At 39.2% G+C, this 24,992-nt stretch overlaps 1 protein-coding gene across 5 annotated transcripts in view; it reads right to left on the reverse strand.

Moving 5' to 3' along the window:
- MAEA (macrophage erythroblast attacher, E3 ubiquitin ligase) overlaps window positions 1–24,992 on the reverse strand; it is a 48,986-nt gene that overhangs the window by 14,981 nt on the left and 9,013 nt on the right. For 4 of the 5 annotated variants that reach the window (XM_041402654.1, XM_041402650.1, XM_041402655.1 and 1 more), the window contains 2 exons: window positions 16,334–16,516; window positions 12,637–12,840 (listed from right to left, as the gene is read on the reverse strand). In XM_041402654.1, the coding sequence (XP_041258588.1) occupies window positions 12,637–12,840; window positions 16,334–16,441 (312 nt within the window). In that variant the 5' untranslated portion in view covers window positions 16,442–16,516. Of the gene's footprint in view, window positions 1–12,636; window positions 12,841–16,333; window positions 16,517–24,540; window positions 24,695–24,992 lie in introns of those variants that run through there. The other variant, XM_041402651.1, reaches the window with a different exon arrangement.

Consider the following 24,992-nt stretch of genomic DNA (forward strand, 5'->3'; position numbering starts at 1 on the left):
GAAGTTTTACCTTGCAAGAGAAAAAGCTGAAAGCCAGAACTAGCATCAGCTATATATCACATTCACATCTGGCATTTCATTAGCCAGCTTTTCCTTATAAATACAGGAAGTCTAATACTACTGGGAAGTGAACTAAATCATGTTAGGGTTATCAGAATGGTTATTTACAGAAATTTAAACAAGCCACATGTATTTCTAAAGTGCAGAAGAACTTGCAGCTTTTACTAAACCTTTCTCTCATTACTTGAATTTTAAAACCAAAACATCAACCTTTATTTTATGGGTTGTTTGAGCAACAGAACCATTTACCATCAAGAGAATGAAGGGCCTCCTGCAGCTCTACTGGTATCAAATCCAGGTAAGACAGACTGAGCTCAGAATTCAGACAGCTACAAGTTTACAGAACAACACTGAGACTGGACTTTACTGGACTCTTCCCATACCCTTAAGGTTAAAAAAAAATTATTTTATCAATGTGTTGTCATTCTTTCAGTCCATTTGCCAACCTGTTCCACAACAGTGTCTTTAAAGCATTCCTACAAGAAAATGGGAATAATATTTTTGCTGGTGTGAAGTTTTCCTGTTGATATGCTCAAGTGGAAGGAAAGTGCATCACTCCCCTGTGCATGATAAGGTGACCATATAAAAGCCTCTTGCCCATTAACTCATCTGTGTAAGTAGCTTTACACATAATGCAGTCACATTAATTATCCTGCTTGCATTCCTTACAGCTGGCTGAGTGGAATGACAATTCCATTTAAGTTAGAAACAAAAACATCTCCATGCATCTCCTCAAGCTTGTTTGAGCTATGTGCTGTCTTAGTGAACAGCATTTGCTTTTACACCAAATTAAAACAAAAGCATTTGCTTTTACATCAAGAAATGGTTGGATCTGCTAAGCAGAAACAAACTACTGGTTTAATCTCATTTGTTAGCTTTTTATAGTTTAAGCTTCATTACAAAAAAAAAAATAAAGCATAAGGGCAGCATTTGTTATAAGCCCATGAGCTGGTGAGAGAATCCCAGCTATCTGTATTTATCATTCAGTATTGGTATAGCAGCTCTCTACTATGAGCAAAAAGACTGCAATTGCTGCTGAGGCAGACAAAACTCTCAAATAAAAAGAGAATTTCTACACTGCATTTGAAAATTTAAAATGAAACAGGTTCTATGTAACAGAAATGCTAATTAGATTCGTGGCTGCCAAAAGAAGTCAAAGCTTGGCAGCCTTCTCTATTAAATAGACAGTATGTATCCAGAAAACAGAGGAGAACATTTTAAATTAAAAGAGTTTCTTTCAGAACCAACAATTACATTTAAATTGCACCAATAAATAGGATTTTCATCTCTGTTGACTTGATAGAAAGTTAAGGAACAATATAAAAAAGGGCATTAAGAAATCCTTTTGTAGAGGCAGGAATAGCTTTTGTGTTTGATTAGAAGTAGTTAGAAGTCTTAATCATGCAGACTGATTACTACAAAAATTCTAAGACACAATTAGTCAATAAACCTTTAACAATCCCACATGCCACACAGGTTTTGGTTTTTTTTTTTAAATCCAGTCATACTTTCCTATCTTTTCTGGTGGTGCCTGTTCTTGGTGCTTCTTCCTTAGTTAGGACTAAGACAACAGAAGAAAGGAGTATCAGAGGATTTATCAAAACTAGCACAGCTCTTCTACACAGGCCAGTCAGGAGTACAACTCATCTGCCTCATCTTGGATGGGCAGGAACCCGTTCAGCATTTGTAAGAAGTTTGTCATGTTCCAGTCAAAAAAATCCCTGTTAAGACCCCAATCCTGAATAACTTTCTGAAAGTATTCTGCAATTCCAAGATGTACAGGCTGCAGACCATACAGAAACATTGTCTTTTTCAGCTCCCAAAACAGGATTAAGATTTCACAGGCTGCTACAAAGTGCCTCTCTTATGTAATTTACATATAAAATTGAGTAAATGTAAATACACAATTTTAGAGTAATACTGCCACTTGATTTTGCAGGTGCAGAAAAAGCAGAAGCAAGAAATCTGTTGCCACACACTCCCCTTTGAAATGACACAGTATTCAGCACCATTGCAAATGTTTTCTGACTTGTATATAAACTAAAAAGGAATCCTAAACTCTTTAATTACCCTCTTTACAACAGTAACGTCTCCCTTCATTTCACACTTTCATCTTTCACACTGAAATGGGGGCTGCAATACTTTCCTGCCAGTACTGCAGAACTAAGGAGAGCCCCACCCCACACACGGATACTTCAGTGCTGGGATCAAACCATAACTCTTAGCACAGACTTTCCAGCCTCCTGTGCCTTGGCAGAACTTTGCCGAAATCACCTGATTACAAATACACAATACCTGAGGTTGGGCAGGAAGACTGATTTACATGAAACTTTCATTTAATTCTACAACTGTACTGAAAAATAGCCTCAAATGTTTCAAGGAGGAGAACTGGCTCCGTTAAGTATTAGCAACAATTATCCAAACACTCAAGGGGGGAGCACAGGACAAACTAGGGAGTACCACCTGGATTTTATAATTTCTGCTTTAAAAAACTGGTACTGGACTAATGTGAACTAACTTTCCCTTCCATACAACAGACACTAACCAGGTTTTAGACGGGTAACTATCTCAACACTGGGTGAACTTGATCATAAAAGAACTATTTAATTCCATTACAACAGTGAAAACTCCAGAGAAAGACATTTATTATTAGAGAAAACTGCACATGAAGGCTGAAGACACTTTAGTGAAAGCAGAGATACTTATTTAAACAAGAATACAGCTACCCATCACCCTGTGCTCTGCCTGATTTACATATATATAGCTTTTAAAATATCACTGTTTCTTTTTAAGCTGCAAGTGCCTCCAGGGAGGGAGGTTACCAACCCTATGATTCTGCACAGAACTCCAATTATTAGGTATAAAATACTACGAAGAATGAGGATGCCTTTATGATGATGATTACTAGATACATACTCCTGGCCAACATTTGCTCAGGTTCTTAGTAAGAACATCCCAAGCATGTTTATGCTCATCCCCTCCTCTGAACAGCTTCTGGACTCTGGTGAGCAGGAGCTGATGGGCTGAACTCTCAGGGCAGCTCACTCCTTGCCAGGGTGCCCTCCTCAGCTGTGCCTTGTTTTCTGGAGACTCCAGTGCCTGCCCTCACTGGAGAAAAAGACTGCAGCAAAAATGAGCACTGAAACACCAAGAGAACAAGATAAATGGGTCCAGAACTTAATGAATGTATGTGGCTGTGTCACAGAAAAGAAGTGATTCAGAAAAATACAGCGAAGATTGTGAAGAATAATAGCTATGAAATAATGAGAAAGTATATATAAAGTCAGTTAGGTAATTTGGTTTAACTGGCAGATATATAAGTTTCGCATGAATTTAAAATTAAACACAGCTACATCTATTATAAAGTTGTGAACAAAACTGGCAAATCTATATATAAATGTGAATTTATACTGAATTTAAAGCCAAACAAAGGCCATAACTTTAGACTGTGCACAATTAAGAGAATTAAGCAGTAAACTGGAAAAAAAAATCCCAGAGCTCTACATGTGTGGCTCTAAACTCACCAGGAAAGCTGCTCAGAATTTTCAGCACCAGATGCAACAAAAATAGCAACTTTGCATTAGATCGTATGTGAAATGGCTTAAAAAGAACAAAAACATCTTTTCTGCAGTAGCAAAATAACTACAGAAATTCATGTAGTGTTCATATGAGGATTTTTATGTAACATTTTAAAATTTGGAGCAGTCAGGTCAAGTCATTCCTCTCCACTGGTCCCCACTATGCACATGAGCTGAAGTACTTTTACTTTATGAGATCTCCAGTCACAAGCCTGGAAAGCTATCAGAAGGAATGTGATAAAATCCCTTAGAATTCATATGAACATTTATGTATTAATATAACCCCCAGAATATTTTACATTAGAAAAGTGAATCTTTAACAGGGCTCAAAACCAACTAGAAATGGGTACTAGAACACCCAATACTTAATATTTTCAAATCTACCCTAAGCTAGTCTCAAAACAAGATTAATTCATCAAAAAAGAAATGTTAGGCTTAAACAGGATAAAAAATTTGATTCAGTGAGAAAAGGCAGCATTGTGTAGAAAAGAAAGTTCTCTCAGTGGAAAAAAGCATCATAAGATAGGCTATTTGTTGTATATAAAATAAGCAATTCTTAATATCATAAGATGCTGTTTATGTATTTTTTTAAAAATGCAAATTGTTTATTTTTAATTGCTTACTAGCATCAATATGAAATTGAAAATAGGCCAGTATGCCTCAAGCTATCAGTGGCTCATTGCCAAGAGTATGTACCAATAACAGCTTTAATAAGATTGACTATCTATCTATCTATACACATTACATGCATAAGAGCACTACTCTCATGAAAAAGCCTTTGCTGATGCACTTCAGTGTTCAGCAGCATGGTAAACTACTTGTATATGAAATACAATAAACCCTTAGATCACTCAAACAACAACTTCAGAAAAAGCTGTGTTAAGCTTTTAATGACTACTCTCATTCTCCACAGCAACACAACCTTCAGTATAATTTAGTTCTATGGAAGTGAAATAGAAATGCACTAATGAACAGTTACAAATGAAGAGGTCAATTTAGTCTTCTATATTAATACATTCATTTGTTAAAATTTCCCCTGTGAGGAACACACAGCAAATGCAGGCATCATGTCAGGCAGTGATTGCTGTTACACAACTTTGGGAGAAGGCAAACACAAGGAGTTACAAGGTAAGACCACAGGAGCAGCTGGGAAAGAAGAGATCAGTGTATTTCCACAGTGGGAAACAGTGAAAGAGGCATCACTTGACACGAGCAGGAAGCCTGGAGAACACCACAGTCAAACTGCCTACTTGAAAACAAGTGCAGGAAGCAAAAACGAGGTGCAGGTGAAGAGGAGGACAGTGCAGGTGGTTGTGATGGCAGTAAAACAGGAATTGGGACCACAATCCAATTCCTCTGCCCCTATACAAGGGCAGGAATAAAAGGCTGCTGGAGTAACAGTCTCTTCAAAGTCAACACAGGGTATGTATGAACTGCACTAACACTGAAGGGAGACACAAATTAAGAAAATAATGGCATAGGTGGTGACGATACAGCAACACCACAATTACTGAAGACCAGTTAAAGTAGGGCACAAATCAACAGTAAGAGGCCTCTTTACTCTCGGCTCATAAAATAACATTGTCTGAAGATCATTAAGTTACTATTAAGTGTTATAATGTTACTCACATTAACAGGATTAGAGACAAACTAAACAGAGTAACTGACAGAATGTCCTACTCAAAGGCAGCTGCAGAGCTAGTTATTGGGGAAAAATGGAAGAACAGACAGCCAAACCACAGATTCATCAACAGAAGAGCCAGACATGTTTTTGTCTACAAAGTAAACAGAGTACCCATGGTGTACAGTCAAGCTTTCACATGAGAGCATCTTCCATGCCCTCAGCATAGCACAGACCTTTTAGTTCTGCCTGGTTGTTTTTGAAGGATCCCAGCATCTTACACTTAGTGTCTGTCAGAAGAGCATGGTCTTTGTAAAACATTAGAGGATACTGGTACTTTTGTTAATTAGTTCTAGTGATTAATTCACGTTCTAAACTTGTGTCCAATTTTTCTGACTAGATTACAAAACTCAGTATTTGACCTCTGCTCTCACACCTACCCAAAGCACCCATCCATAACATTTTCCACTCATCCTCTCCCCTCCATCCAGTTTTTTCAACAGCTTTCTAAAATGTGGTCACCAAAACTGGCACTGGCACTGTCTGCTCCAGAGTCAGGCACAAAGAAGTGTTTCATCCACCTCCTTTCACTCAAGGACATAAGCTGCTTGGAAGAGCCTCAGAGCTGGAACAAGAACTGAGGTTGGTTATTAGCAATCTGTTTTCCCATTGCATCCTCTGCTCCTGCCTCAGCAATTTTTGTAGCTCAGCAAATGGCTGCACCTTTACCCATCAGCATATTATACCATGCTAAGTACAGTAATAAATGACTACACTACAGTAGTGTGACAAAGCCTCTAGAGCTTAAGATGCATCACTGAGCAGAAAAAAAGAGCCTCATTTTCTGTCATAGCCTCTTCTAGCAGAGGAAAGGCACCCAATCCTTTGCTAGTGGAGCACAAGCCCTGCAGCTTTTGTCCATGCAGGATCAGTCTGTCTTAGCAGCTATACACATTCTCTAACAAAACATTATCCTGTCATCTAATGTAGCAGTAAGAGCAAGTGTTAAATGTGAGGTAAGATTTATACTTTGAAGGAATGTCTGGCAGGAAGAAAGGACAGTAAGAAGAGGCATAACTAAACCCAAACCTCTTCTGCTCCTGCGTAATCTCCAGGTTATAACACCATTCCCCATTTAGATAAAATTTGAATTCAAAAAATTTTTCTTGCATCACCAGCCTTCCAGAGTAAGTATTTTGTAATAAATTAGCTCAGTTATGATACATTACAGGTAACCCACTTTGTCTAAATGGACTGAAAAAAACAAGACGTTCAACATCACAGCACAATTCAGGTTGTTGGCTTTTGAAGTGTCAAATGATTCATAATGAGGAAGTTTGTTATTCCGCTTCGATCTTGACTATTTCACATTTACATAATTCTAATTCCTCAAGATGCTTGAGACAAACTGCAGATGTAAGGCTGCGCAGGAATTGCAGCACTTTGAAATTCAGATGAACACACCCAGACATTCATTATACCAATCTACTCAAAGTTGCCATGCCTACGCTAGGTACAGCCAAAACACATTTAAAGGAGTTTCCAAGCAGCTCTCTATAGCCTGGTACTGCAGGTAACTCCAAGCAGCACAAGCTAAAATCCTGGCACCTTTAAATCAGTTATGCCAGTTTAGGAGTTCCTTCATACATGGTTTTCCTGTAACATCTCTAGTGTGGGAACAGCAAGTCACAGGAGAGGGACACAAATAGCTCCTGGCAAAAGACACCTTCTACCATTCAGCCTGCATCTGGAAAGTCAGCTTGGCTATGTTCTGCATGACAGCAAAGTAAATAATACATTCAAGCATTATGATGAATATTATTTACCTATCTGAAATTGAATTGTTATGAATATAAATGTGTTCTGATTAATTACTTTAATACATATGTGTGTGTTTGCCTACAAGCCATTCTTAGACTATGCATCTTAACAAGGAGGATTTCTAAAGGTACATCTGTATGATTGTTTTAAAATTAGTTCGTTCAGCTTTTAACTGAATTTTTTGAGTTTAACACTGCTCCTTTTTGTGATTCTCAAATGTGCAGGTTATTTTCCATCTCCCATTTTCTGAGAGAGTTATCAAGTAGAAACAGTTATTCAGGGAATGGATTACTTCAAAAATAGCAGCTTCAGGAAGATTTTGCCCTGTAGCAGACAGAAATCCTTCAGCAGTATTCTACTGAGGTGTCAGCTGAAGGATCCATATCACAGTGCTGAGGAACACTTTTCTAAAGCAAGGAAAGAACATTCCGCTTTGGGGTTGAAAAAAGGAACACTGATACAGAATAGGAAAAAGAAGAGATCAGATACTTGGTCAAAAGCCATGAAGCTTGACTTTAAGAATTCAAGTTTTTCTTACACCACAGGACATCAAATAAGATTTCACAGCTCTCTGTAACAAAATTAAGAGAGCGGAACACACTTGAATTTGTAGCGGGTATCTTTTCTAGTTGGGCTAATCCCACCAAAGACAGTTTTACAAAAACTGAAGCTGCAAAGATGCAGTAAAAAAGACTAACTGCACCAAACAGGAGGGAGAGAAGAATGGAAGACAATCAGTTTTTCCAGCGACTACTACTCCTTATTTAAACAAAATTAATTTTTTAAAAAGAAATGTAATTACTACTTTGAAAGACAAATACTTTTAGAATGGCTTTTCAGTATCTGCTCTATTTTGATATTCTCCAGTGAATAACTATTACCACAGATGTAGAAGCTCAGCTCAGGAAGGAAATCATTGACAATAACTGGAGACCTGAACTCCCACTTCAAGAAAATTACTATCTTTTTGGGACTGTGTCAATTGTCAATACTTGAAGTGTCAAGAAGCCCTTATAATACCAATCATTGTTGACAATGGTCATATGTCTAGACAAAACTCCCCAAGTCAATGGAATACTCATTTCTCCCCATCCCCCAGTTCTCAAATGCAAAAAGCACACTGTGGTATGAATGCAAAGGGCAAGTCAAGTTTCTTGAGGGCTGATGCATGTACTTAGTTACTGATCTAAGAACATTAATTGGCAGAATTTTAATTGATATATACGATCCCTGATTTAAGGTCAAATTAACAAGTTCTAATCTATTTAAGAGTTTTTTCAAATCGAGCATTTAACTGCCCACATGACAGTGTCACTGTCCACCCTGCCCAAGGGTGCAGTAACTCTTCTGTTCCTCAGTGAATTACAGATTTTTGAATAATTTGCTCCCTGCCCCAACACACTAAGAATTAGGTTGAATTTATGCTATCCTTCACAGAAAAAACATTGCCTTTTGTACAGCTTGAGCAGTAAGGCAAGGAGATACATTCTTTTACTAAAATAAGCTAAGCAAAGATGGAAAGAGGATTTACAGCATATGATAAGGGAGACTGGAAGCTTCAGAATCTGAGTTTGTTCAATCCTACAGGCAAAAATCACTACAGCAATACATAATGAAGCATAGAATGTAAAGACACTTTACATGTTAATTTTTTCTTCCTAGCCTATTAAGGAAAGCGCTGGAAAAACAAATACAATTTTAAACCCCACCATCTCCAGAAACAGTAGACTAAGTACCACATACATAGCTTAATTATAAAATTTGTCTACAAACAGAAACCAACTTCCCACTGGAACATCACTCTTCCTAAACTAGATTTGCATATCAAATAATGGCACAGAAATGAGATAGCAGTATAGCAGAACACGAAATAACAAAGTTGAAGTTAACAGACAACCTTGCCAGCTAGCTGAAAATATGAATCTGCAGAGGAAAATAGTAATTTTTTATATTGATGTGGCATTACACTGCCATAATGACCTTATTTTGATTCTATTTATTCTAATAAGCCCATACTGATGAGTTTTATTCATATGTAACAAAAAAACCCATAACATCTAGTTTGTATCTTCAATCCAAACTGTTTTGCACATCATTATGGAGCCAGAAGACATCAAGAAAAAAGTCCACAATAGAATCCCCTCCACCCTGTATTTATCTTGGCACAAACATTTCTCTCTTTGACTGTCAGCTTTTATTTTAATCTTACTCATATTCTGGTTTAAAGAAAAGTAGTGCTTGGGAAAGTAAAGATATATAACAAATATGTTTCTTTAAAGACATATAACAAATATTTAATGTTTGGAATTTATTTCTTATATTGCCATAACTTCATGCTGTATAAATGCCTTATGCCCAAAGTTATTCCTTACTTGATCACATTCTTAGCTTTGATACTCTGTGTATTTTTACATCCAGCATTGCTTTCCATTCTGTTTGCTTCCTAGTTTATAGTCATGGTTTTTAAGCACTTATCTTCTATTACAAGATTTTATAGCCTATCATTCCTATGGAGGTAATTAATTTAGAAAATAGCCTAAAATTTGTCACAGACCATCAAAAATGACTAGAACTGTACACTGTGGCACACAGTTAATCTTTGCCAACAGCACACAGCAGATAGTTTGCTCAAACATAGGGATGATTTAATGGTTTCCTTTGGTCACTGAAGCAGAATCCTTTCTGACCTGCTTCACCCATTGAAGCACCTTGGCAGCTCTGCAGGTCTCTTCATATTCAGGAGCCACACAAGAAACTTAAATCAGGCAGGCTGAGACTTGCTCCCAAGACTGGTCTAACAGCTACTGGAAAGTGTTTAACCTGGGATCCCCAAGCTACAATTGAACTGGAAAAAGCTGCTTCCTTCAGCCTTCCCAAAGAGCAGCAAAGGGCACCTCAGCCATTTGCCCCACAATCAGAGGAACAGAATCACAGAATGGTTGAGGTTCAGACCTCTGCAACTTGTGTAGTCTCCCTGCTCAAAGCAGGATCACCTCTAACAGGTTACTTGGGATCTTTCCCATTCCAGTCTGGTTTTGAGCATCTCCAAGTACAGGGAGACTCCACAAGTCCTTGTGTATGATGGAGAGCCCAGAACTGGGTACAGCACTCCAGCTGGGTCTAAAACCAGTGTTGAGTAGAGAGGCTGGATGACCTCCTTCCTGCTGCTGCTGAAATCCCAGTGCATAAATGCATAAATCCCAGTGCAACCCAGAGTGCTGCTGAATTGTCTTTGCCACAAGAGTACATTGCTGGGCCATGCTTAACTTGTCCACCAGCCTCACGTCCAGCTGCTGCACAAGCTGAACAATAACAGTACTTGTTTTCAGGTTCTTACTTAGGGTATAATGTCTACCCAGTGGTAACAAAATCAAGACAAGAGTGGTGGTGAGGACATTAATCAAAATGTCAGGTGAGACCACAGTAAACAAAGATTACTTGGGATGAGAGAATAACATGGTATTTTGTAGTCTCTACAGCAAAGTTACATTAGTAAGCATTAGAGAACATATCAACACTCACATCCTTTAGCAAGAAAGGAACAAAAAGAAACAAAGCTGCTGTCCTACTAAACCAACAAACCCACAAATTCTGGGTAACAAACAAGTCCCAGTATCGTACTCTGTAAAAGCTCTTCACAAAGAAGATTGCCATGCAGTCAGACCAAGTACAAAGCAGGGAAAGGAAGCAAGGAATCCTTATCTCCATTAATCCAAAACCAATGGTAACCCACAGTCACACCAAGTACAAAGCAGGGAAACTGAAGGAATCCTTATCTCCATTAATCCAAAACCAATGGTAACCCTGACTAAAATGCATAATTTGAGCAAACTAGAAGAAAAATAGCCTCAGTGCATTCAACATGCAACTATGTTCTGTGTTATTGGAGTTACTCTGAGGTTATGTAAATTAAAAGAGTTAGGCTTGCAGGCAGTAGGTAAATAATCTTATTTAAAACTTGCTTTTTAACATAAAATTTTTTTATTCAACAAACAATGAAAAGCTTTAAGCATGATGCTTTTACCACAGGATCTTGCAGTATGTCATGAAGACTTCCATGCTCATGTCCAACCCAAAGCTGAGCATTACTTAATCAGGCGTAATAGAGCTTGCTAGGAAAGTGAAAATATTTCCATAGTGCTTTTTCAGCAGACCCAGTAGGTACAGCAACGTGATGATTCAGCAGAGATGAGCTCCTGCTCAAAACAGAGGGAAACATCTACCAGAAGTGGGAGAGCTGCTGACCAGTCAAGCTGCAGTTATCCCAGCCAATTGCCTTGGGTATTTTTGACTCACATGCACAGGCTGTATCACTATGAGGCACAACAGTCTCTTCAGTTGATTTTTTCAGGACTATTTCCTATTAATACTTTGTAACTCACTTCCTCTCTCACTTCTATTCACCTCTACATGCTATTTCCTATTAGGCATTTACTGAAATTGCTGCTGGCTGAACAGGATTAGACAGTAAAGCAGCCAAGGAATAAGAGACACATGACAAATAGGTCCCTGTTACATGACAAAGAGCAAGTACATAAGCTCTGATTTGACATCAGTAAAAAAAAAATCTTTTTCCCCAACAAAATGAGAGAGAGATGTGTTCAACTATTCCACTTAGGAAAGTCAAAGTACATAAGCCATGTAAGAGAATTCAACTTTCAGCATCTTTACAAGAGTAAGATTTTAAATGGAAGAGTTGCATACCTTCTGGAATATCAAAAGAAGATTCAGGGATCACTCAGGATCAAATAGCAAAGGCTACCTAAAATCTGCAAAACATTATTTCTCTAGACAAAGAGCAAATTCTTAAAAAATCAGTTTATGTCCTCATGGCTGTCAGAGGGCCACAATCAGGATTCACTGGCCTGCATAAAATAGCTACACCAAAGTACACAAACTCCAAACACTTCATAACCCACTGTGAGCCCAAGCAAAACCAATTAGCTAACCAGTGAAAAGGAAAGCAACAATCACAAAATGGTGAAACAAGCAAACCAGCAAAATATTCTTAGGATCATGCAAGATATAATGGCTACTAAATAAACCAAGTTGTATCAAAATTTCTTTTCCCAAGTAAAAGCCAGCCTTCCTCTCAGTGCATTAAACAGCAGGATGATACAACAGAACAGTTGTTCCTGCAATCAGTAAATGCTGTTCTGCTCAGTCTGGTCACCTACACGTATCAGCTGAGCAGGCCTAGACAGATGGGAAGCTCCACCACCTGCTTAATCAGCAGCCTAAAGGCCTCTAACAAGAAATTTTGCATGACATTTGAGAATTAATCTGTTTTAATAGAGAAAGGTGTTTATCTAAAAGCATTTAATTTGTGACTAAAAATGATGCCTTCAATTTTGACTTATTTAATACATTAAAGCACAATTTATGCCAAATAAGGAGAACAAACTGAAGCCTAAAAAGATTAACAGATAAACATTAGCCAGGAAGGCACACCGATACATAAAAATAACTGCTAGAAGGCTAAGGCAGCTTGTTCTCATTTTCCAACTCCCTCTCTACTACCATTTTGTTAGCAAGTTGGTCCACGCTGGCACCCACCTCAATCCCACTTTGTCTGGCCAGTTTTACAGCAGTGTTGTAGTAGCCACAGCGGAGGAGATGTTCCACCATCATACGATCCATGCGTTTCTTCTTCCACATGTTGGCAGCAGCTGGCTGGTCGCTGCTGTGCTCCTTCAGATGCTCGATCCTGCGCTTGCAGAGTTTCGCACTTTCATCTTCAGCCTGGATTGACTCCACGGCCTGAAAAGTAAAAGCTAACAGTAAGAGCTACACATTTTTAGTCTCCTTTTAAAGCAAAACACAGTAATTGTTTGTTAGCATTCTTTATAACTTATACAGCTACTCCCAGTAGTGTTTCTTTTGTTTAGAAATATTGCCTATTGCAGTGTGTAAGCTTCTGCATGGCTGGTCTAGTTCTGAGATATTCTTGCACAGAAGTACGTTTTGATCTATTTGACATTATGAATATATATATTTTTCTGCTTAATTTGCAGTTTATCCAAAACCAGAAATGTATCAACTATGCCAGCAACTGCTGTAATAGCCTGCAAAAAGCTTTGTGAAGGTTTGCAGTCATCTGACCCAAACAGTTGAAAAGCAAAATTTCCACCTCTAACCTATGCATGGCTCCTTCCTCCAGCAGCTGTCCTGCTGGATTAGTTCTACTGAGGAGTGATGCAGAGTAAACCCACATTACTTCTAATACACTGGAGCCATTTTCATCAGTCATGCAATAATGGAAATTATACAAACAGTTGGCCTCTTGGCACCTGTAATTCAAGGATCTGAAAGCAGTTTTTCAAAATCATCAGTTTTGTTAAACTGGTATTATTTTATATAACTCTGCTACCGTGGGAACGTGCATCCCTTCTTAAGGAGCTTTACTTAGGAAAACACATTTGTCCATAGGAACTAGATTGATGATTTTAAACCAACATATTGGCATACTCAGCAAAAAAACCCACACCAGTCCCCCAAGGTATTGCCACAATATTTTTAATTAAAACCAAAACACTCAGCTCAGTTGCTTTCCTTCAACCTTAGAGCCATCATTCCAAGCCAGCTGACTCAGTACACAGCATGTGACAACACTGGGCCATGTCAGGCTACAGAACTCCAGAAAACTGGCAGAACTTTTATACGCCTGCTAAGGTAAAGGCAAACCAGCAGAGGATGGTTAGTACCTTTCCCATCTGCAATATATCCCTGGTGATGCAATTGCAAGTTAGGCTGCCCTGTGGCGACTTTAAACTTGCTGGCTTCTGTTTGAATGACTGCACAGCTCTGGCAGCTGGAAGGTAGAGGCAGAACCTGGCAGGCTTTTGGCAGCCCACGCTGCACTCCATGCTGACACAGCGACCTTCCCAGAACTCACACTGTACTATCATATATGGTGCAGCTCCAGCTCTGGAAACACAGGCTGGCTCTAATCGCATTTAACACGCCTGCCCATAGACAGACTTCTTCTGGAAGGATCAGTATTTGAAAAGCAAAGTGAAATAAATGAGAGAAAACTTGCAATGAAAGCTCACCGAGCTTTGCAAGGAAAGTTTCTGCTGCCCCCCCGCCCCCCCCCCGTTAAGCCTGACTCTGATCTGGTCCTTGATACCAAATTCAAGTATCTAAAACACTCGTCAGTGTATGAGAGTCTCTTGATAACATCCATGTAAACATCTGTAGCATAAGTTATTTTTACTACTGAAGTCTGAGTTACTTGTGCTGCTGACTTCAGCTTTATTTTGTAACATACTTTGGAGACAAGTATTTTGTTTGAGTTATAAACTGGGTCTCCTCCTCTTCAGCAGGCAAGCACTAACTCAAGACAAAACACACCTTCACTTTTTAGATATCTGCAGTATTATCAGATGTGAAGAAACCTTGAGAAATATTCTGAATACAACTAAGAACTCGAGGCAGCCAGGCATAAAGGTTATTAGACCCTTTCTGCTTCCAAAGGGCTCTTCGTATATGGCTTTGTGTCTGGACCCATACAGCTCTTGCTGGTTTTTTGATCCTTCTAGTATGTTCAGAAAGCTGCAGATTCTTTTCAAAACTCTCTGAAGCAAGTCTATCTAGACTTGCCCTGTTGGATGTTAACAGAACTTGAGGGAACAAGCATATTAAACAGGATACAAAAGGGAAAACACAAAGGCCTAGGTTTCCCCAGGATCATTTTCAGAACCTAAGAAACCTGCTGTGTTTTAAAGCTCTCTTTCAAGAGTGAGTAAGGTGTTAAATAAAGGAACCATCTAATTCTATTATGGCCATCTCAGCAGCTCATGAGATCCTTGTCTAAACACAGGAGGCAACAGAGAACCCACATGGGTCCAAAGGCTCTAAAGAAAACAACCATTTTGCTCGGGGCAGAGATTATAAAGACAGTTGGGAGTTGAGGGTTTGGAGCAGAAACAAGACCTTTGTATTTCAGAGGACTTCTACTGTTAAATATTTTTTTTTGGCCTTTTGTTCTTTCTGAGTAGTTATGAGATTCCCCAGAGTCTTTCAAGCAGTCAAAAACAAATGAGCAATTAAACTAACATGGAGCTTTGCACCCAAAACACTCAGCAATGCCTTCAGACACACCCCCACAGTCAGCAAAGCTTTAACAAGTAAATAACTTTTACTCCTCTACATCATTACTACACACCTACCAGCAACATACAACACCTCGTCCAGAAATAGCTCCTATTTTTCTGTAAGTAACAGAGAAGTGAAGAAAACATATCCTTTAAGACCTCTTTAAGTCTCACAATCCAAGGATGAAAAGAGCAATTAATTTATCAAGTCTTTTGCAGAACAGCTTTTCAACACCTAGCTAACTTGTTCAAGCAGAAAACCCCAGATCAACACACATGACAGCGTTATTTTCATGTTACAAACCTCCAAGGTATTTTGGTGCTTCACATAGCACTCTCTCAAGATTTATATCTGTTGGTTATTTCATTTAAGTTTAAATGAAATGACTCTCCTATGTTTCATCTATTTATTTTTGAGAAGCACTGCTCTCAAGTCAGGCGACAGAGCTATTTCCATTTTTCTGCAAGACTTGTTTCAAGTAAGTGCTCTGATGACTCTAGGGATGAGTAATATTCCCATCCAAAATAAGGATGGCTTATACTTCTTTTTCTGAGAACATATACGTCTTTTTCTAAGATGTGGTAAAGGCATGAAAGGCTGGTTGTATTTTGTTCAAGCTTAACAGCTAGAAGCAGGTTATCCTGCCAAATTTTGTTTAAAAGGCTCTTAATATTCCCTAGGAATCTTTCAAATTTCAAGTTCAGTGCTTATAAAAAATTTTCAAGTAACAGTCCAGGACAACTTGCATTTTCTTCTGCAGAGAAGTCTCAACACTGCATACAACTAATCCTGCACTGGGGGTTTCCCATTTTTCAGCTTCATCTTCTACCTGTTTTGCTATTCCAGTGATCAATTAATTCCATTACACAAACCTTTTCATTAGACAAGCAGGAATTGATACAAATCAATTAATTTTGCTACTATTTCTTTTGTGTTAGCAAAGAAAGTCCTTTTCAGAACTACAAATATCTATCAATTTTACCTCTCAACAGAAGTTTGTTATACTTAGACAAGGACCATCAAATTGTGTTTCGTAAGCACAGTGAAGCAAAGTTTCACTGGGCATTCCAAGGCTTTTAAAGATTCAGTAATGCCTGGTATCCTGAAAAGAAAATCCAAGCAAACAGCACTGCAATGAAAGCAGAACAGCACCCACCTTGCGTTTCAGAACGCTGAGTTTTTCAACGACTCCATCCAGGAGACTGACAACCGAGTCCACAGCAGGACAACTGCTCAGCGTCTTCTCCAGCTCCGCCACCACCATGGTCACGTGGCTGGTCTCCCGATCAATGTTCTTCTGCGCAGCTCGAAATCGTTTGTTCAGTGTTTCATATGGCACCTGAAGGAGAAACAGCAAGCCATTAGAATTTCTGTATTTAAAAAGTCAGGTCCTCTAGAGCTTAGAAAGACTGATGCAGCCCAAAGAGCACACTGGTTCCAGGGGACTAGAGGTCATTGACTGAACTTGAGTTCCCATACTAAAACACTTATTGAAGTTCTCTCAGCAAGGAGCTCACACTTCAAAGATTATGAAAAACCAACAGGAAAAATGCTGCAATGTCTTCTCTGATACCAGGCTCACCTATCCTGCTTTGGCTGTAGGAAGCACTGATGGAAACAATCCAGGGACAACAGAATATGAAGACAAATTTGTACCTACAAAAGGAAAGCTACAAATTAAACCACAACTAAGAGATCACCTTCAGACCATGACTTTCTAATTTTACATTTCTTCCCTTCACAAATTCATTAGAAAAGAGAAAGTTACCTTTGAGAGGAAGCATGTATAATGAATATTGGCTACTGAAAAATTTATACATGTACATCAACAGTTATTCAGGAAATCCAACAAATCTCCTACATACCTCTACCCGTGAAAGACTACTTTTTAGGAAGTAATACTAAAAAGTAAAATATATTCTGTATATACAAGGACTATAAGGAATGCCAAGAGAAACCCCATGTAAATTTTCTTTTAGTGATAAAAGCCTACAATGTATGACTAAGCTGGTTCATTTCCTCTAATGCTCCATTCGTGAGTTAAGAGATTGCCAGTCTTGAAGGTCTCCTGTCCTCTCTTTGTGGAACAGTTGAATCAAAACTGCTACTGATGGCCATTAAGGACACATGGATGGCATCTGTCTACAGCCTGGGGAATGATTTGGGGAAAGCTTACAGGAAGTGTTAAGCTGCTTCCACTACAGTGGCAGCAAAAGCAATTTAGACAGAAAGTCCTATTACTTCACAAAACCAGGAATTTAAAAAAACATTCCAGTGCTATACATTTAATTCAGCCATATCTTTAATCTTTAACAAGTCCACGAGAAGTTCTTTCAGGTAGTTATGATAATCTTGATTGCTTTTCCATTAATCAAAGGCATAATTTAGATAGCAATCAGATTATCCATGTTAAAGGTAAAACAGGAAGCACAAATCAGTGCTCTGTTTGGTACATATCACATATATGTTTGATTACAAATCTTTCAAGCATATAACTTCTAATCAATTATATCAAGATCTCAGTTTTCCTCCTTCTAATGATCTGCATGCAAGGAAGTATCCCCAGGGGCCACAGCCCTTCTGGGTTCTATTAGCAAAGAGGTTCCCACAGCACCACTGCAATTCTCCATCAGAGAACAGTTTGGTTCAGAGGAAGGAAGATGAGCCAAAGCATTTGCTTTCCAAGACTTTGCATCACCTACGAGAGGTTGTGCTTCTTTGTAGTAGTAATAAAAGACAAGGACAATCCTGATAAGATATGAAAGGGCTCCTCCTGTCAAGAGTGATCTATTTAATAATGGCTCCTGGTATCTCAAACTAAGACCTAAACAAAAGACAGGACAAGACTCTACCACAGAAGGCACCAAGCCAAAACAATTTTTTTCCTTAAACATTTTGCCCTAAAATCCCAGCGGTACACCCACCCAAAACTCATGCCACATAAACCATGACAAATAATAGGCTTCAACACCTACTTAGTTGCCTACATAACAAACTTCCACCTCACACCCTCATTCCTTTTTTCCATTTACACAAAAAATATGAAATATTTTAGACACCCACAGATAAAATGGATGTTCTAGGAGGCCATTATTTTGACATCTCATGCTTTTGAACCTGGAAACTTATCTCCAGCTCTAAGACCTGATGCCAGACAGCATTAAGACAACTTCTTCCCTTCTTTTTTCCCCATTGGATCTTTCTTACTGTTCACCAAAAAATATTTCTGTAAGTATTCTGCTAATCAGCTTTCCATGCCACATTGAAAATCTGCATCAATAAATACTTTCATAAGCTACTATTAATTTGAGGTACCTTTTTTAGTACAGAAAGTGCTTTTGTTAAATTTTGAGCAGTCAGCTGGACACAGATCTAAGTCAGTTGGGAAAAAATATTTCATCTCCCTTTTCCCTAGTTCCTTATCTGCACTCAGGAGCAGTAACAGCACCCATTTCCTGTGCTCTGTCTCTTCAGCATGCAGAGTTCTGGCACAGTTCGTGTTCATATGACATTTAGAACAATTGAACTTTCAATTTCAGCTGGTAACACTATATATCATTTAGAATGTCTAGGTGCAATAGGTTTTTGAATCTTCTTTTATATTTTGTTTCCCCTACCATAAAAACAACCTGAATGTTTTCTGTGGAAGAGACTATGAGTTGAAATGTTTCCACTATATACTCTGAAAGTAAATAAAAGTAAACATATTGTGAAACATAATTTAGTGTGTCATAACAAGGGAAATTAAAGGTACAATGAAATTATTTGCATAACTGAAGCTGACAGTAATTACACTTCACCAGAGATTTTCATAATTTGCACAGGCACTTGTTTCTTATTATAGAGCCAACAGTTTTCATGAGAATATTTGTGAATCATATCTAGGTACAGCTTTTACACTTACTTTACAGGGACAGAGTCTAAGAATGCCAAAATGTAGAAGTGCAACTGCTACACTCCTTACAAAGCAGGATTTTATCTTGAATTTGCATCTTGATCTGCTGGTTCTTTTATTACTCCTGCAGCTCCAAAGAACCAAAAGACCCAGCTCCCCAGCATTGGCTTGCTTTACTGCAGAACCCTTCAAAAGTTACAGGCACTGTACCAACAGGATCACTTTTTTTCCACCAATAATGAAAGTTAATGGAAGGAGAACATATAAGAAAGTGTTCTGGACAATGCAATTCTAAAAATTTTTAATCATTGTTCACTTTGATTTTCAGGCACCATTGTTAGAACACTGTGAACACCAATGTTTTCAGACTAAGAGACAGATGCAAGATTTGTATCTCATTAATTGCCATAAACCTATTAGAGACTTGGAATCTTTCCTGCCAGAACCATTCTGTGACCAAACCTGGACTACACAGTCATTATTTTGAGACAAGAGTGACCTACAGAAGTCAGCCTAGGGAAGCATTACCTTAAGGAAAAAATAATAAATCAGCTTGTAGAAAATTTGAAAGACAGCAGCAAGTACTGACCAGAACATGCTCTGTACAAGCACAATACCAACTTGTCCTACTCGTTAGAGCTTGAAGAACCACACCCAGTCGGCTCATACGGTGAACATACAAGAGGACACAAAGGAGAGTTGTAAAATATTAGTGGGCAGCACATTTAAATCCAGTGGCACTAAATAGATTCTGCTCCTTTTGTTCACCAGCTTCCACAGTGCAGACACATTATTCAATCTAAGCATGTACTAAACCAGGTCAAACTTAAACCTAGTGAAAAGGAATTTGACTGAAGTTAGATCAACCTACACGAGGGGTAAAATTCCAGTAACACAAGTTTTTCCAATATCAAAATTTTGCTGTTATGTGAAGGAAAGTCTGCTTGGCTGGAGGCTTCTGCAGCTGTAGCGTGATTGTTTCCAGGAGCTAAATGCTAACAAAAAAGCAGAGACAACTGATTAACCTGGTACAAATATGTTCTTTATTTCAGGAGATACTTCACACTGTTTTCAGAAAGCCAAAAAAGTGGTGTGCTGTCCCAGAACATGCTCCAACAACCTCCAACAGTGGAGACAAGACTTAAAGAAGATTATTCTGGGTGTACAAGCTTGAACTGGTGGAAGAGGCCGAAGGACTGCCAGGAGAGCTACACGTTGATCGCTCAGTTGAGAGCAAGGAGTAGAAAACTGCAGAGCTAAGGATGTCAGGGGGAGTTTTTAAGTGTACTCTTGAGAACTCAACTGTGAAGTTTACTACCTGGCCTTCCGCCCAAACACAGTCCTCTTCCTGGCCATGAATGCAAATAAGGTACCAAAGCAAGGCAGAGTTCTCAAATCATGAAGTGGCTAAAACTATTCAAATTGGGCAATCTTTCTTTTCATAAGCCATATCAAATGTAACTTGAAATATCCTTAAGCAGAGTGAATTTAAATATATTTTCATAAAAATAAATTTTTCATCAAGCCATTCACTTACTAAGCGATTCCATTTTCTTGAGTTTTTTGAAAACACATTAAAAATACAAAAAAAACCCCAGCCAGTATTAAATGCTTGCATATGTTGCAACCTGATGTTTTGCCAACTGTATATACTTCTCAAGTGTTAATTATCAGCCTGCAAATAAATATTTAAAGAAATATAAATAATATTAATCCACCTGCATACAGGGGTGCATCAAAACAAGTGTGAGCAGCTGGTGAAGGGAGGCAATCTTGCCCCTCTACTCTGCTCTTCTGAAGCCCCACCTGCAATGCTGCACCCAGCTCAAAACAAGAGATCTGATCCTGCTGGAGCAAGTCCAGAGGAGGTCACAAAGGTGATCAGAGGGCTGGAGCCCCTCTGCTGTGGAAGGAGGCTGAGACAGCTGGGGGTGTCCTGCCTGCAGAACAGAAGGCTCTGGGAGGACCTTATGGCACCTTCCAGTACCGAATGGAGCTACAAGAGAACTGGAGAGGGACTTTTCACAAGGGCATGGAGTGACAGGACAAGGGGAATGGCTTCCTATTGGCAGAGGCAGGGTTAGATGAGATATGAGGAAGACATTCTCTACTGTGAGGTGGTAAGGCCCTGACACAGGTTATCCAGAGAAGCCATGGATGACCCATCCCTGGAAGTGTTCGAGGCCAGGCTGGATGGGGCTTTCAGCAACCTGGTCTATTGGACATGGCAAGGAAGCTGGAATGAAATTATCTCCGAGTTCCCTTCAAAGTAAACCCTTCTGTGATTCTAAACCAGCTAATCCTTTACACAGTGTCCTACAATGCATATTGCTTTTACACTCATTATCAAGATTTTACGGAGATTAATTTTTCTTCTCAAGGTTTTCTAAATGTATCTACGTGTGCACACTTTGTACTCTCTCCATAAATTGAATATATAGAAGAAACAGCTGCTGACTATATAGAAACACTCCCACCTCAGCTCTTGCTTATCTCTACAGACTCACAGAAAAATGCTTTTAGAAAACTTGTGATAAGAGCATACCATCTATATAGCCTTTAACAATATGAAAAGGGAAAAGGAGAATGCAGACCATTTTCCCCTCATAGAAGTTTATTAATTATAGTGATCAAAGCTTAAAAAACTTTGCTACCACAATGGCATTTATGTTGTTGGAAGTCAGACATCCAGACTGGACTTATGCTCACTGTAGCACCTTGAATTCTATCAAACAGCTAAATGGCATTTTGAGAATGTGGCGAGGTTTCAGCCTGCTGCACACACTTGTAGCTTCTACAACAGATGCAGTCTGACTGAGCACCTGGGGTTTGCAAACAAATTCAATACAGACACTGCTGAAGGGCTCTCTGCTTGGGATAGAGTACAACATAACAAAACAAAATTGATCTTTGCAGAAGTGTTGTAGCTGTCCAGCTACAAAAGCCTTCTGAGTTACAGCCAGAAATGCAGCTCTCATTACCATCAGAACCAGCAGATACATCCACTTAATTCAACTAGACTTCAAATAAGTAATTGCAATTACCAGGGCCTTACAGACACCAGCAGCTTAAGGAATATGAAAAGCATCTACAGAATTGAGTTTGTGACCCAACTACCAAGGACAACAAGGTCTCCTTTCTAAATGCCTTCTCTGTCTTTACTGGCAAGGTCTTCTCCTAAGCCTTCCTGATGATGTATGAGCAACTGAGTTTGGGGCCTCATCTCAGTTCGTGTGAAATTTACATGGAAAAAGCCCCCAACAAAATACCCCAACCATTTCCAATCTTATAAAGGTGACTAGGAACAACCAGCCCAGACTTGTCATACACAGACCAAGCCTGACAGCACTGTTTGCTTTCAGTGATGAACTGCCTCTGAATAGCAGGAGCAACTGGTAGCCTTTCATGCCAATAGCAGTGAGGTTTTTGACATTGTCTCACTTGTGGCCAAACAGCAGACATGGACTCAAAGGCTGAATACAAGATGGGTTAGGGACTGACTAGTCAGGCTCTAAGAATAATGGTCAGTGGTTCCAAACCTTTTGATGGCCAATTACAAGTACTGCTTTGTCTCACCAGGTCAACTCCAACAAACGTGTCATCTTCAACCATCTGCACTATAGAACACACAGTCAGAAGGCTCACAGAGAGCAAACTGGTGGAGTGCTTGATAAATGGGTGTCAGAGCTGCCATTCAGAAAAAATGACAAACTGGAGAAAAATACTAAGAACTTTATGAAACATCATCAAGGCAAACACCAGGACCCAATAGCTGGCACAAAATCACTCCAGCCTTTAGCACTGGTTGTGGAATAACTGGCTAGGACCACCACTGCAAGAAAAGATGCAGAGGTCCTGAGGGACAGCAGGTGGGACATGAATCAGCAACAGGCTCTCATGGCAATGAAGGTTAACCCCATCCCAGGCTGCATTAGCAAGACTAAAGGCAGTGGGTTGAGAGGAGTGATTGTTTATGCTCAGCTCTCATGCAGACTCATCTGGAATACTGAGTCTGGTTTTCAGGTCACTCCCTCCTCCCACTGAAAAAGAGATGCTGACAAGCTGGAGAGAGTCCAGAAGGCTGCCACCATGACAGTGAGCGGGCTGGAGGATAAAAAAAAAGTCCAAGAGAAGCTGAAAGGGGCAGGCTTGTTCCGCTGCAGAAGGGAAGGCTACGGGGAGCTGGAAGCGGCACAATCTGATAGAAGCTTTCTACCACCGAAAGGTGAAGGTCACAGATAAGAGCCAGCCAGATCTTCCGGAGTTACTGAGCAAAAAAGGAGGCTGAGCTGACAACTGTCACTAAAGAAAATTCCAGCTGGACATAAAAAAAATATTTCAATCAGAAGACTTGGCAAGCACTGGAACAGCAGCCCAGGAAGGTGACAGAATCTCCACCCTCAAAAACTTTCAGAACTTGGCAGGACTCTGAGCAACTCAGATTAGCTTTGAAGCTGGCCAAGGTTTGAGCAGAATCCTGAATTTAACACTGCCTGCAGAAGTACTCTCCTACCTTAATTTAATGAATTCATCTTTGCTAACTTAGACATCAAATACATTTCCATACGAAGATCTGAACCATACCAGATAAGATCAAAAATCCCCTCTCTGTCACTGTCTTTTCTCTGATGATATCCAGAAAGAGAATGGCACTTGAAAAAGGGCAAGAACAAAGTTACTAATCCCAAAGTCTCTCTGGCTCAAGAAGTCCAGTGATGGGAATTTAATAGTAGAAACACCACAGGTGTTTCTCACTCATGAACTCTGGTTGCTGTTGACCTGAGTTTTAGCACTGCAACATCCTGTTGTGAGACATTTCACAGGCTCACAAGTATGTGAAGAAATACTCTTTAGTTTTGACTTTTCAACTGACTTGAAACCCTTTTGTTCTTGTTTTGGAAGCAAAAAAGGGAACCCTCTCCTTCTCCTACATACTTCTCACATATCTTGAGATTGGAGAGACTCTTTTTGAACCAATCCTTAAAGACAAACATTCCATCTCTCTAATCAATGTTGTCCTTCTGTAGCCATTTTCCAGTTCCACTACACCCTTTCTCAGGATGAGAGAAGGGAGAAAATAAGAGTAACTCATACTACTTGAGAGAAGAAGAAACCATGGATTTTAACTGCTGTGTATTGAGCTCTCCATTCTTCCCTTTGCCACACTTCTGTCCTGTGTTTGTTAACATTAACTGGCCACTCACACAGAACATTCACTATTAGCCCTGAGATCCCACTGACCAAGGATGATCACTTCCAACTCAGTTATTATATATATAAGACTAGGATGAATTTTCTTTCCACCATAAAACTGTATCACACTGCACTTGTCTATACTGAATTTAATATATTTTAACACCCATTCAGTCTCTCACTATTTTTTCTCTAATGGTTCACACTTTGGCTACATCTGTAATACCTCAATTATCTCAGTATCATCAAGGAAACTGCTTCATCTCAGCACTTACATTTTCTTCCAGGCTGTTCAAACAGCTGAATATCACCAGGATGCCAGCAGAATCCTAACACCAATCTTCCTCCATTAGAGAAGCTGGCTACTAAATCTTGATGTTTGTTTTTTATCTTGCCCAGTTTCTTATCTGCATAAGGACTTCAGTCTTTCTTGCAAGAGTTCCGGGTAAGGCTTATCTCCAAAAAACATTCAGTAATATGAATAAACTATCAGCCAAGTCCACCTCACTGCACACTTCAGTTTTTTAAAAACAACTCCAATATCTTTACATGGAATGCACTTCTTAAAAGTCACATGAACTGATGTACATTATTCCATATTGGATTAGTCAGGATACTATTTCTGCATCAATAAGCCATTGGCTGGAAGGGAAAAATCAATTACATGTATTAAAAATCTCACTAAAATTTTACTTAAAGTAGAAGCATGGAAACAGTCTTCTACACT

The sequence above is a fragment of the Onychostruthus taczanowskii genome, unplaced genomic scaffold (assembly GCF_017590055.1).
Source record: "Onychostruthus taczanowskii isolate IOZ18803 unplaced genomic scaffold, ASM1759005v1 scaffold2, whole genome shotgun sequence".
NCBI lineage: Eukaryota > Metazoa > Chordata > Aves > Passeriformes > Passeridae > Onychostruthus > Onychostruthus taczanowskii.